Raw genomic sequence first — 14431 nt, forward strand, 5'->3', positions numbered from 1 at the left:
GAGCTTGTTCAAGTTTGACATGTCCCTAAAACAGAGGAAAAAAAAAACGTGATTAGCCATATAGTAATACATATTACATAGACATATATCGTAGAACATACAGGTTCTATAGACCTATATTGGTTTAATTTATGTATGAAAACTACAGGTTTCATGTGGTATGTTTTGAATGAAAACTTCAGGTTTCAAAGGCACTAAATATGAAATTACATGTTTAATTTAGTTTTTATGAACGATTAGTTCATAAAGAGAGGTTCCTGCAAGAAATACAGAATGTAATATGCTGGCTTAAGTATAATGGGTTTGAGTTTCTTCAGGAACTCAAGTGTGAGAGCTTCGTTACTATGAAAGTATGTCAACGATTCAAAGTATCAAAATAAATTATTGAATCATTAATGTCTAAAAAATGATCTTCAGGTCAATAATTTTGGATTCATTATTAGATTAATGGACTATGGGTCACTTTTAATTAACTTAATAGATTGGGAGTGACCAGGGTCAATCGTGGAAGCAAAAATAATAGTAACACTCAGGTTAAAATTATTTAAAATGCTAATTGATAGCAGTGGGTCGAAAAATCATAGCCCAAAAAAAAAAGGTTTGGGCTCGGGACGGCTGCAGGCCACGGGCTAAAGGTTTTGAAGCCCAGCAGGAGACTGCTAGCTTATATGGGCCGATGGGGGGCATAAGTCAAGCCCAACAGATTTCCAGCTTTGGGTTTGCATGGGGAGCTCATCCGAGGTTAGGTCCGGGTCGAGGAAGGACTCAACCCAGCAGACAAAGTTGCGGGAAGTGGGCCGGGGCGCCTAACACAGCCCAATGGGCTACGAGCTGCTTCATGCAGGCTTTAAACCATGAGACAACAGGCCAAGAAAGCCTACAACTTTCTTGGTTGGGCTTAAGGGACTTCGGGCCCTATAAAGCTAAGCAGGCCGAAGGCTGGGGTTGTTTGGGTTAGTGCAGCAAACCCAAAGGCTGTTGCCGTGTGATCCACTCGATTGGGCTTCAGGCCAGTAGTGGTCCATGGTGCCACGGTGGGTCCTGCGACAGTGGTGTCGCATAGTGCCCAGAGCAATTGTTTTTTTTTTTTTCCGATTTCCCTAGGGGAAACCCTAAATTGCTTCTAATTTATTTTATATGATTTGACTCACAATTCCACATAACAATTTAATTGCATAATGCATGAAACAAATATATGAACATATACAATATATATATATATATATCGTAAGGAAAATATAAACATAAAGGGGTTTTGCATCATGGGGAATGTTTTTATGCTTCATGGATGTTTCAAATATCTTCCTTTATTTTAAGGGTACCTGATTGACAGAAAACAAAGAGAAGCCTTTGAATTTTGTGGAAGATAGCCTCGTCCTAAGATCCGTCAATTCCTCAACTTCTGACAAGAGCGTGCTGATAACATGTTGTAGGCCTATTTGATCGAACTAATCTAGGGGATTAGAGGGAGGGGGGGCCGGCGGCAATTAGAGAGAAGAGAGAGTGATTTAATTATGAGATGTGTTTGAGTCCCCCCATTGTGCCTTTATTTATAGTAGTAGGATAGGCAAAAAATTTTCCCTTTAGGATTACAACTCTTAATAGGTAATCAACTCCTAATAGGAATATAAGATACATTCTTATATCTATTAGGATTTACACAATCACATTCCTATTCTAAATATGACTGCAACAACTCTTACTTTTTAGGATAGAAAATAAATTTCAGAAGAAAAAAAAAAAAAAAAAAAAAAAGACGATTATCAAGGTCATAACCCAAAATTCTCTACTTGTAGAATTCCATCACCCCAAAATTAGCGGCAAAACATTCAAATCTGATGCCACTAAATCCAGCACCAGTTGCCAGGGCCGTGAATTCTTCTGGGCTCCTCTCCATCCCTCCCCGCGTTTGAGTCATCATTTGCACATCAAATAGGGCGTTTACCCTCACAGATAGGTCAGTCTCCGGCTTAATTGGGAGAAGGGCCTCCACCACAATCACTTTTCCATCGTCTGGAATTGCATTGTAACAAATTTTCAATAATTTTATGCAGTCTTCATCCAACCAGCCATGAAGTATGAACTACAAAATAGTCCCAAAACATGGAATTATTAATTTCTATATGCATTCTTTTATAACAAATTATATATAGAAAAGTTTCAATTAATGAACATTTGATTTAGTAACTCTTTTTTTATTTTCATTGGAAGAAAGTTTTTTTGTATATAAGATAAAATAAATAGAAAATTTCCCAAACTATATTATTACTTTGTTCATGTCAATAATTTAAAAATCACCTCCAGAAAAATGGCATCCCCATTCGGAATAGTTTCAAACATGTCTCCTCCTACATGTTCCACACCTGGAAAATAAATTAACTACAATGTTCATGACGGAAAAAACATAAATTCCAAAATATAGATTCCACAAAAATGGAAAACATAGAATCCAAATCATAGACCATTACACTACAAATTTAATAAAATCATACCAGGATAAGAGGGGGCATGTTTTCTAACATGAGGCAAATCAAAATTGATGCCTTTAATATGTGGATATTTAGAAGTGATTAGACTAATTGCTACTCCCAGACTACCACCAACATCAACAATCTGCTTAACGTGCTCAAACCCTTTGTAGAGATCAAGAATCCTCTTCATAAGTATGGTGGTCCAGTTGAACATTCCCTTGTTGAACATTTTATTAAACCTAGGGTCGACACCTGCGTACTTAAAGGCGTGCATGTAAACAGAGAAGGGAAGAACTATCTCAAAGAATAAGAAAGGTTGTTTAGAGAGAGAAAGTATATGTTTGTATTGTATTTTCTTCAATATATCAGATTACACTTACACAAATGTATATATGTCTAACTATCTTAGCTTAACTACTAAGCTAAGATAAAGCTCACAAGATGTTGACACTTGTCACAATCTAAGTTCATGATATGCTAACTAACTTAACAACCTTACACACTATATCTAACTGTGCATGCCATACGCTCTGTCAAATGGATTTTCTCCTTCAATAATTGCATCTTTCAGATGAGGCCTATAGATGTTCACTAAATTAGAGTTAGATATATAGCTACTTTTATGAGTAATGTTGTACTGTCAGATCCATATATATATATATATATATATATATATATATATATATATATATATATATATATATATATATATCTATAGGCCCTTTAAGAGTAGGAATTTTCATTAAAAAAAAAAAGAATTAGTTGTGGGACTCACTCCACATCGGTTTGAATTGTCTATTTTGTATGTCTCAATTTATAGTTCATGATTAAAGTTTCATGTGTGTGTGTTGTTGGACTAGGGGGCAGGTTGGATTGAAATTTTCGATTCTATTATTAAATTTCTAATCCAATGAATAAAACTTTTACGTAAAAAGTGAATGGAAATTGGAATGCATATTGAGATTTGAAAATTCGAAAATTATTAGGATTTTCTGAAATTGTTCCTAACTTATTCCGATAACAATTTCTGAAATAGTCTATTTTATTTTATAGATATTTACTAAATTTATATATTTTGTAATCAACTTTAAAGTTTAATTTATCAAAAATTAAATATTTTATTTTTATCATGTTCATTCTTAGTTTTGGATACATTAATTTTGATGGAAAATTATTTTTTGTTGGATTGCTAGTTGCTTCTCTACTCGTGGCTACAATACCAATATGAAAGATACATGGTTTTGGAACCTGTAAATTATCTTGCTATAGCTTGCTAAATATGTTTCATAAGTAGATAATGGTACAAATCACTCGAAGCTTTTTTATAGGTAAGCAATATATAGTTCTACCTGCATTATAGGTAGATAATCATATCATATTTTTTAACTTTTCACTCTTAACAATTAGTTTATATTAGGTTTAAATTCTTTTTATCTCATCTTTTTTAACAAGAAGAATTTTTACCTGTTTTTTAAGGTTTTCATCTTTTCCAACTATCTTTGTTATAGGTGCATATTACATAACGCCGCTAAATATTTTCTATAAATAGATAATGGTGTAAAGTGATTCAAATCTTTTAAGTAGGCGAATAATATTTTATATAGGTAGATAATTGTATCATCATTTTATTTTCTCAGTCGTACATATATATTATGGTTATATAATTTTTTTCTTTTTTTTTTATCAAGAATTTTGCACCTGTTTGTAAGGTATTTTCATTATTTATTTGTAATTTTAGTACTTGACATTTTTGTTTAGATGTAGAAAATGTTATGTTGAGAGTGTGGGGGCATGCGGGTATTATGAGAAAGCATGTGAGTGTGTTAAGATAATTTTTAATTGAAAAATTAAATGTTAAGTGTATTCAACAATATGTAGGTGTTAATAAAACAATTCTTTACGTTTAGATTAGATGTATTGCAGTGCACTGTTTGAGTTCGAAATTCAAAATGGTAAAAAGTTGATTCATAAATTAGGGATCTCAATTAACTTTCATAATTTAATTAAGGGATAGGATGGGCATAAAATAAAATTTATAACATTGATTAGCAAAGAAAATGAATGGGGTATTTCCATAATATTGTGAGTTGACTGGGTGTAATCAAAATGTCCCTTAATTTCATAGTGTTTCTTTATGTTTAATCCGAGACTTATTTTTCATAAAAAAATCACACATACATATTAAAAATGATAAACATATAAGTATACTACAAAATTAATGGAATGTATACACAAGTATGTACCAAATATTTATCAAGAAAGAACAATAGAGTAAAACCTCTCTACAAAACTAATTTTATAACTTTATAAGGGAGCTTATTACTTGATAGAGTTCTACTTAAAAAAATATATTATTTATTGATTTATTTATCCTTAATTAACGTTGTATTTCCTAAATAAGATTCAGTTGGGCGCCAAATATTTTGTTTTCTGCATATTTTTGTACTCGTAGACAATTATAACTATGTTGAGAGGTGTTTCCTTAAGATGAGACGACGAAAAATTATAACTTCTTAGAATATGAAGTTTATTCCAATACATAATTAATCCCAAGTTAGGGCCGAAATTTTTTATGACTTTAAGGAGATTATTCTATTAAAAAGTATTACTTCAGAAAGGTCTTACGGTATATTACATACACTGAAAAGTTCAAGATATCAAAACTTATAAAATATAAATGAATTATAAATTATGTTTTGAAAATTCAGAGATAACTCCGTTTTTTTTTTTTTTTTTAGAAGAGATAACTGCAATTTTGAATAATTTGAAAGTTTCAAATTTTAAAATCTCCAATCGATCCAAAAATTTTGGAATTGAAATTATTAACTTTATTTTTATCCGATCCTTCAACAAATATGGAACACATTCATGTATGTACGAAGCTCATGATCAACAAATTGGGACACATTTTGATCCGCTTCATCCATACATGAAAATGCCCAAGTTTCAAAATCTAATTGAGCAACAAGTCTTGACTAAAAAAAATACCAGCTTTCTAAGAAGACCTTGTCTTGAAACAGCGCCAATACAGGGCCTAAGGAAACACCATCTTCAGTAGTCACAAATTGCTTGGACACAGGGGTAAGGCTGTAGAGCCTTCGGAAACACTTTTCAACTTTACCGTTAACAACCGTGCAATCGAGGACGGAGTTACTGGCCAGGACAGCTAGAAGACGATCTAGCATCATGGGTCCGTCAGGGGTCATGGTGCCGATGTGAGTTGCAATCTCAGATGCAGAGAGCTTGGCATTTGGACCCTCTTTCGCTATGATGTCAAAAACGCCAAGCTCAATTGCCGACTGCATGGAGAAAGACAGCACAGAAGAAACCACCAGCTGCAGTGCATAAGGCTGCTAGAATAGGTCACATGCCCTTCAGGCTCGACGTTCGAGTTAATGGGTCGAGCTGAATGATTATTCATTAAAAGTTGGTTTTGCTTTTTGGTGAAAAGTAAAACAGAGATCAAACCCGAAAACATGGTGAATTTTTGTGCCCTATATTGTTGTTGCAGGACAATATTGGTTTCTTATTCAATGCAACAAAGTTAATTTCATTGGACGATCAGGAGCTAAAAGATTGGAAATTCCATTGATGTAGATGGAGTTGCCTTATATTCTAAATTACAGATATTGTATATGATGTTACCTAAAGAATCATTTCATTCTAATAGGCTTTGGGCATCCATGGAAATAACATAGTTTGCAAGAGAAATTGACATGTGTCCAAATGTGTTGATTGCTTGTCGTGTATTGTTGACTGAACCTATGACTGTGATATTTGCAAAAATAAATTTTTCAAAATTGAAATTATTGACATCTTACTTGTGGACCACTATGACTCAAGATAGGTTAAATGGATTAACAATCTTATGCATTGAAAATGACGAGGTTAAAGACTTGGAGTATGATGATATAATCGATGATTTTGCTTCAAAAAATGTAAGAAGACGATTTCATAGAGGTTGAAATTTCAAAGAGTTTTGCTTGGATTGGTTGTATATGATTTTTCTTTTAATCGTCCGGGTTTAGGTACTATGTTCCCCCTGTTGTATTTTTTTAGTTAATACAATATGGACATGAGGGCCTTCCCCCCCCCCCCCAGCTTTGGCTAGGTTCTAGCCCTCTTATATTGTTTTTTTTTTAATATATGTTGGTATTTTGAAAAAAAAAGACACTTTTTTTAGCCTTCGACCCTGGCACCCACTACTACAAAAGGGGATATTACTGTCGGAGTAAAAGCGACAAGAAACACTACTTACTGTCGAATTATTGGTAAAAATCCAACATTAAATTGTGCAATGTCAAATAGAGGAACTGACACCAATGCTACCGTCACAAAAAGGGTATTGACGTTGCTTAGGCCCCTTAATCCGACACCATGAAGCAAAGTAATATAAAATAAAAAGGAACAAAGGCGTTGCTTAAAACTGACATAGGAACTGACGTCGCTTATAAGCGACATAGAAAGCAACAAAGGCGTCTCTCCAAACCGACATTAAGTAACAAATAAACAATTAAAATATCATAGTTACTGTTGCTTCCAACCGACATCACTTGAGTTAAATAAATAAAATAGTCAAGCTGTTGTCAGTCGTAACCGACATTACATAACATCTCAATAAAAATGACATAGGTGCCAACGTCGCTTATAAGCAACACTAGATATATTAAAAATAAAAAATTTAAAAAATCTTCCTCAGTAATCAACACTGCTACTGAACTTCTGGATGATCTTCAGGAAAAATTAGAACTAGAAGCTGAAGAAGATGCATACGACACCATATCCGGAGTCACCCCATGTCCATACCCTCGTACTCTATTATAACTCCCAGGACCCATCATCTCCACATAAACTCGGGTCCTAAGGTCATCACTATCTTTTTACCCAAACTCAATCATAGTTTGAATATTCCCCTCCATAGTTGCCTTGCAGTAAAAATTTAAAAAATAAGTATTCAACAATAGATAGTAAAATTTAATAACAATGATAAACTACCACGAAATAGTCAATTACCCCAGTGTGCTATGATGTTTCATCAATCCAAGTGCTATCTTTTCGAGTATGACAGTGACAAAAAAACGAAATAGGATCCGCCTGCTTCCCATGCTTTTTCCGCTATAATTACAAGTCAATAAAAAAAAACAATTTTCAGCAACCATCAAATTAAAAATAAATTTCTACCAATTATATATTAAATTTAAAATTATCTACAATTCTTGAAAATGTACAACCCTTACAAGTTCTACCCTAACTCTTGCAAAAGATTTTGCACCAGTTGTGTGGTTCATTGTTTTCAACCGCCTATTATGCTTATTTTTTGCAGCAATCTCCTGAAGAAGAAAAAAAGAATTTATTAAACAAATTTCAAGCTATAATAAAATAAATAATAAAAAGTTTACCTTCGTTTTTTCTTTATTCCAATAGGACACCAAATCAGCCCACTGTTGAGGATCCACATTAAGAGGTGTGTTCTTGTGCTCCTCGACCGGTTTATCAGTATAATGTTTTTTTTTTAAATTTATTTCTATACTCCTTATGCGCATGCTCCGCAATATGAAGTGTCATGTGACAGATCATTGACATTTTCGTCAAAGCCTCTTCTTGAAAAATAATTGACACACCCCGTCCCGAAGGGGGGGCATGCTAGCCGTCACGTGAGAGTGACGTAACCATTTACACAGTTCGGAAGCTTTAAAAAAATACAATTACTAGGATGAAACACCCGAGGGTGAGTCATACTTTTGTGAATTCTGTCAGAACACCACTGGATTCCTCGTGGCCACCAAAGCTCTGCTATCTAGAACCTGGAGGGGCGCAAAACAAGTTGAGTGGGTTAGTAAAACAAAGTTTTTCGAAAACATTTCATTTAAAACATTTCTAACCCCTCGCTGTAAAACCTGTATACTTTCCCAGAAAATAATATATATAACCATATATAATCTCAAAACTCAAATCACAAGTCTTTAACACTTTTCGAGAAAAACATGCCATGCCATGCCATATGCCAAAATATAATATGAATGCATCAATATGAATTAGGTGAAATAATAAATCAACCAGAGACCCTATAGTGGTCCTGTACGGCTGATTCTATAGCTCAACATCCCATCCAGTCGGAGTCACCAACGGTGACCTGTACGGCCCTGCCGGAGTCACCAACTGTGACCTATACGGCACTACACTGCACATAAGTCGGAACTACCTATAGTAGTCTGTACGACTAAGATGGTGAAATAATACGCTCTAGTGCTTCTCTCATCAATCATCTGTGCACATAATCTAAGATCACCTACTAGTCGGAACCACCTCTAGTGGTCTGTACGACTAGCATGTCGAAACCCTCTATCAGTCTGTACGACATGCACCTACTTGGATCCAAGGTGAGCGTGCGGTGCGGTGAATACTATAAGCACTAACACCAGGGATGCAGGTTATGAGCTCTCAACATAATTCACATTATCAACAATTCGCATGATTAACATAAAATTCACATGATACTCACCTGTGCGTCCACAACACCAATTCACATATATAGGCATCAATTACTAATTCATATAATTCATAATATGCATGCATGGCATTTTAAAACATACTTTCATTTAAATTCAATTTCTGGGAAAAATATCAATAGTATATAGGTAAATACAGAAAATAACTGCCCACTCACCTGGAGTTCGCCCAACAACTCCCTACCACAACACATCAAAGCGTCATGACGATCGGCGCCTAGAACAATAATCAAATCAAACCTCAGAAATCATATCAATAGAATATATAACTTATATAAAATACGTTACTACGTAGTTCGATCCGGAAGATCTGCAACTCAGATTTCAAATTCATAACTTCCAGAGGTCCACAATATACCTCTAGGACAACATCCTAAAATTTCCTTACCATCCAACGGTCGGATCTCCGTCAATTGTCAAAACCAAGTGACGGTTAACATTCTATTTGATGAACTTACAACTCCAATTCCGAAAGATCCATAAATCGGATTTCCGATCCGTAAGTTCCTATAATCCTCAAATATTACGTATTACAACGTATCAAAGTTTGGTGACGATCCGACAGTTGGATCGTAAAGTCACATTTTCACCTAACCACGAATCGAAACGAACTTAGGTTCAATTACTTAATTTACGTCCATCAATTATCAAAACTGAACCTAGAACCTTAAACACGTGCTAAGAATGACATTGGTGGGCCATTGGCCACGCGCCACCGCACGGGCCGCCACGGGTGGCGGTCGGCCGCCCCGGCTCGCTGGAAAATCCAACTATTTCAAAAAATTCTCAAAAAAATACAGAATTGAAGATCTCAATGAGTAGAGTAAACTTTATACTTGAGGCCAAGGCCAATTTGGCCTGGAAACACTTCAATTTCACCAAATCCCTGCGGACCCTAGAATTAGGTGAGTTCCAATTCGTCCTCAAATCAACTCCGATGCTCCAACTAATGCTTGGGCTTTGTTCTAGGCCTCAAGAGGAAGCTATGGGTGGTGACAATTGGAAGAAATTGCTTCGGGATTGGGTGTTTCAAAGCCAAAGCCGCCGCACCCCTCCTTGCAGTTTTCTCCATTTTCAAAGCCAAATCTCTCCAAATTTGAGATGGAATGGATAAAGGGAAGGTCGTGGAGGGTTTTACAAGGGCTGGTTTGATGCAATTCGTATGAAAAATGGGCCAAAACTCGTCGAAAATGACAAGAACACCGACCGGGTCAGGTTGCCAATCCGCGGGTCGTGATTCCCCGTTCCTCCCTTCCCTCATTTCTCATTCTTTCTTCTCTTCCTGATTGGTCAGATTCTCCTTCTCTCTTCTCCTGATTCGTCCCCTCCTTCTTTCAGATTGGGCAATTTTGCCTAATCCCATTTTTCCTTTCTTCTCTTCCCGACTGTCCTCTTTCTTCTTTCCCAAATTCTAATAACCACTAATAAAAATATAACACATAAATATATACATAAATATATTAACCAAAGTAAAAGTGCTTCTCAGGTTAGAGTTCCGTAAAACTTTGACCGTAACGCCAAATCACGAACCATCAGCTCCCACACGTCCGTAGCGACGAGTACTATGAGGATATGTCAAGAAAACAAATCTTAGATGGCACGACACAACGATTAACCTTGAATAATGCGCGTGCCTCAAAGGGCATTTTTGTAAAATCCTTTATTAAAACTTTAAAATTTCTTAAAATTAGGGACGGGCTGTCACAATAATAGTTTCCTAAACTCATCAAAAAAATCAAGCAAATTAATTATTTCTATAAACATTGACTTATTATACTCTCTTCAAGTAACAAAACATATTTATACCTTTATTCTAAGCTTCCCTGCGATCTTCCTTGATCATACGCCAATCTCTCACCAACGGAATATTTTTATAATCTTTAACTTCCGCCGCTACGTGTTTTGAAAAAGTACTAGAATTTTCACTAATACATTTTTCAGACAAATCAAAACAAAAAGGATGTTCCTTCCAATTGGGAATTGAGGGTCCCCATCCTCGATGAGTTGTTCCTTATAAATACAGGGAAAAAAAAAGCAATTAAAAACCAAGGACCAAACACCAATTTTCAATTTGGGCATCATACTAGTTAGACTACAAAACAAAATACTAAAACTAATGACCATAATTAAAAATGGCCCACCATCGACTTCTTCCTCTTCAAATTGGATTTCGTCAGCATGCTCATCTTCAAAATGATCCATAGCAAAACAATTTGCAAGAAGAAGTACAAAAACTAAAAAGTGAAACGGGAGATGAAATGGAAGTACAGACGAAATTGGGAAGGAGAATGAGAGATTGAAATTTGGGAAAAAATGAAAGCAAAGATGAAATGGGGGGAAAAGGGGTTTAAATATGGATGATGAGTTGGCGTCGGTTGAAACGGACATTAAGTCCCTAACGTCGTATTAAAACCCACTAGCATCGCAATAAGTGCGCCTTGGTGTCGGTTGAAACCGCCACCAACTTCTGACATGCATTACGTCGAATTAAATCCACCCACTTTCTGACAACATTTATTGGATCAAACGCGGCGTTGGTTTAGTTAAACTTGGTGTCAGTTTAAACCGACACCACCACTAACACACTTTACCGATACATTAAATCAAACAACCACTTTCTGACATAGTTTTTTTTAAATTCACATGGCATCGCTTTAGTTAGCCTTGGTGTCAATTCAAACCGACACCATAGTCTGACAAGCTTTAATGAAGTGCACGCTGTGTCGGTTTAAATGTATTTGGCGTTGGTTTAAAACAACACGATATCAGACAACTTCCGAGCTGATTGAAATTCCTCTTCCCAAGTCAACTTCACGTCGCTTTTAACCGACACTACCCGCATGACATTGAAATAAATGAAGCTGACGTCGAATTAAGAGACAGTAGCGTCAGTTCCAATCGACATTACATGTCTGACATCGAATTTAATATAACTCGCGTCAAATTAAATGTACTTGGCGTCGCTTAAAACTAACACTAACTCGTGCAAAAACAAGCGGGAAACTTCCCGCCTAGAGTATTTCAAATTATCTGACCAATGCCATCACATAAAAGTGAGAAGAAAATAGTTTTTTTTTTAAATGTCCCCATACAAAAAAAAATAATGAGTTTTTTTTTTTTTTTTTTTTTTTTTGTTACCTCATATAACATTTTAAGATTTTATTAAATAAAATTGAACTTAAATAAAATACGTAATAAAAAACAAAAATATAGTCTAATTAATACTTAAAACACATAAAACAGAAGGACAAGCACTCATCCACCAAATATGCTTTAGCAATAGAACCTTTAGGACGACCCTTATTACGAACATATCGCTTCAACAGGTTGGGTCATTTTAGTGTAACACCTGTTATCTTAACAGGTCGTGTCGTGTCACACTCATTATCTTAACGAGTCACTTCATCGATTATCATGACATAAGATTTTGTGGTATCCACCTGTGTAAATATTTTAAATTGACGATCAAATGAGTTCATTGTATTCATATAGGATCAAAGAGTGTAGCTGTAAAAAATCATCAAAATCGGAGTTAAAATAACCGTTAAATCGTGATTTTTCGTTTATAAGCGTAAAAAAGTTTTGTCCAATTACTTAATCTCTGAATGTTTGTTTTTTGCAATTTTTGGCGTATGCGATCTCGAAGTATATGCAAACATGTTTGACGGTTGTATCGTTGAAACTAGTTTTGTAGAATGCGTATCCCATCAAAACAATAAATTCACTAACACTTACGAGTTTATTTATACTTTCATTAAGTATAACATAAGATTTTGTGGTATCCACTAGTGTAAATATTTTAAATTGAAGATCGAGTTCATTCATTGTATTCATATGTCAAGGAGTATAGCTGCAAAAAATCATCAAAATCGAAGTTAAAATAACCGTTAAATCGTGATTTTTTGTTTATAACTGTCGAAACATTTTGTCCCGTACTTGATCTCTGAATGTTTTTTTTTTGCAATTTTTGGCATATGCGATCTTGAAGTATATACAAACATGTTTGACGGTTGGATCGTTGAAACTAGTTTCGTAGAATGCGTATCCCATTAAAATAATAGATTAACACTTAAGAGTTTATTCATACTTTCATTAAGTATAACATAAGATTTTGTGGTATCCACTAGTATAAATATGTTAAATTGAGGATCGAGTTCATTCATTGTATTCATATGGAGTTAAGGAGTGTATCTGTAAAAAATCATCAAAATCGGAGTTAAAATAACCGTTAAATCATGATTTTTCGTGGATAACCCTTCGAAAAGTTTTGTCCCATTACTTGATCTCTGAATGTTTGTTTTTTTGCGATTTTTGGCATATGCAATCTCGAAGTATATACAAACAAGTTTGACGGTTGGATCGTTGAAATTAGTTTCGTAAAATACGTATCCCATCAAAACGATAAATTCATTAACACTAAGTTTATTTATACTTTCATTAAGTATAACATAAGATTTTGTGGTATCCACTAGTGTAAATATTTTAAATTAAAGATCGAATTCATTCATTGTATTCATATAGGGTTAAGGAGTGTAGTTGTAAAACATCATCAAAATCGGAGTTAAAATAACCGTTAAATCGTTATTTTTTGTTTTATAACCGTAGAAAAGTTTTGCATCATTACTTGATTTCTGAATGTTTATTTTTTGCGATTTTTTGCTGATGCGATCTCGAAGCATATACAAACAAGTTTGATGGTTGGATCGTTGAAATTAGTTTCGTAGAATTCCTATCCCATTAAGTTTAACGGTATATATATATATATAATCAAGCCATACCGGGTTTCAAGCGACACCAGTCTTCTTTTAACCGACGCTAAATTTATGTCGATTACAAGCGACACTGAATTTCAAAATATATAATAAAAATTAAAACTTATGTCAACTACAACTGACACTAGCTTTGAAAATATTTAAAAACTATCATTAGTCTTGGAAAAAAACGACACCAGTCTTCTTTTAACCGACGCTAACATTATGTCGGTTAAAAGCAACAATTTTTTTTAATGCAACACCACTATTAAAAAATATTAAAATCTATGTTAGTTATAAGCGACATTAACAGTTTATGTCGGTTATAAGCGACAGTAATTCGGACACCATGTAAAGTAGGTGTCGGAATGTCTTAAACGCCACTATGTTTTATAAAAGCGACACACAATAAGGCCCTTTTGTAGTAGTGACCAAAAAAGTGAGGACTGGCCCTAATCTCAATATGAGTGGAGTGTGTTAAGAAACTTCAAGTTTGATAGAACCCATGCCCAAATATTGGGCTAAGAAAGAAAAAGTGAAAAACAGCTCCCATAAAATAGGGCAGTTTTTACTGAGGGCCCAAAAGAAAAAATCTTTGTTTTTCGTTTGCTTGTTTATTGTCCAGCATAGCAAAAATGGGCTAAGAGCCCAGGCCCATAAAAGGGCTTCCAAGTTCAAGCAGCAATGGCTGCTGGCTTCC

At 34.7% G+C, this 14431-nt stretch overlaps 1 protein-coding gene and 1 long non-coding RNA gene across 3 annotated transcripts; both read right to left on the minus strand.

Annotated features, from left to right (window-relative positions):
- Nucleotides 1–1530: 1530 nt before the first annotated feature.
- Nucleotides 1531–5949, minus strand: LOC126630193 (caffeic acid 3-O-methyltransferase 1-like). Its single transcript, XM_050300309.1, has 6 exons — nt 5929–5949; nt 5460–5824; nt 2992–3049; nt 2493–2745; nt 2299–2363; nt 1531–2083 (listed from the first exon to the last, which is right to left on the minus strand). The coding sequence occupies exons 1-6, from the start codon at nt 5947–5949 to the stop codon at nt 1787–1789; spliced, it is 1059 nt and encodes a 352-aa protein (XP_050156266.1). The 3' UTR covers nt 1531–1786.
- Nucleotides 5950–7139: 1190 nt separating this feature from the next.
- LOC126629828 (uncharacterized) lies at nt 7140–7953 on the minus strand. Of its 2 annotated transcripts, XR_007625871.1 has the most exons (4): nt 7871–7953; nt 7709–7801; nt 7485–7586; nt 7142–7396 (listed from the first exon to the last, which is right to left on the minus strand). It is a non-coding gene; the product is annotated as an uncharacterized LOC126629828 (long non-coding RNA). The 2 variants fall into 2 exon arrangements; XR_007625872.1 differs by lacking the exon at nt 7871–7953 and having other exon boundaries at nt 7140–7396; nt 7709–7836.
- Between the last annotated feature and the right edge of the window lie 6478 nt (nt 7954–14431).

Source organism: Malus sylvestris, chromosome 7 (assembly GCF_916048215.2).
Source record: "Malus sylvestris chromosome 7, drMalSylv7.2, whole genome shotgun sequence".
NCBI lineage: Eukaryota > Viridiplantae > Streptophyta > Magnoliopsida > Rosales > Rosaceae > Malus > Malus sylvestris.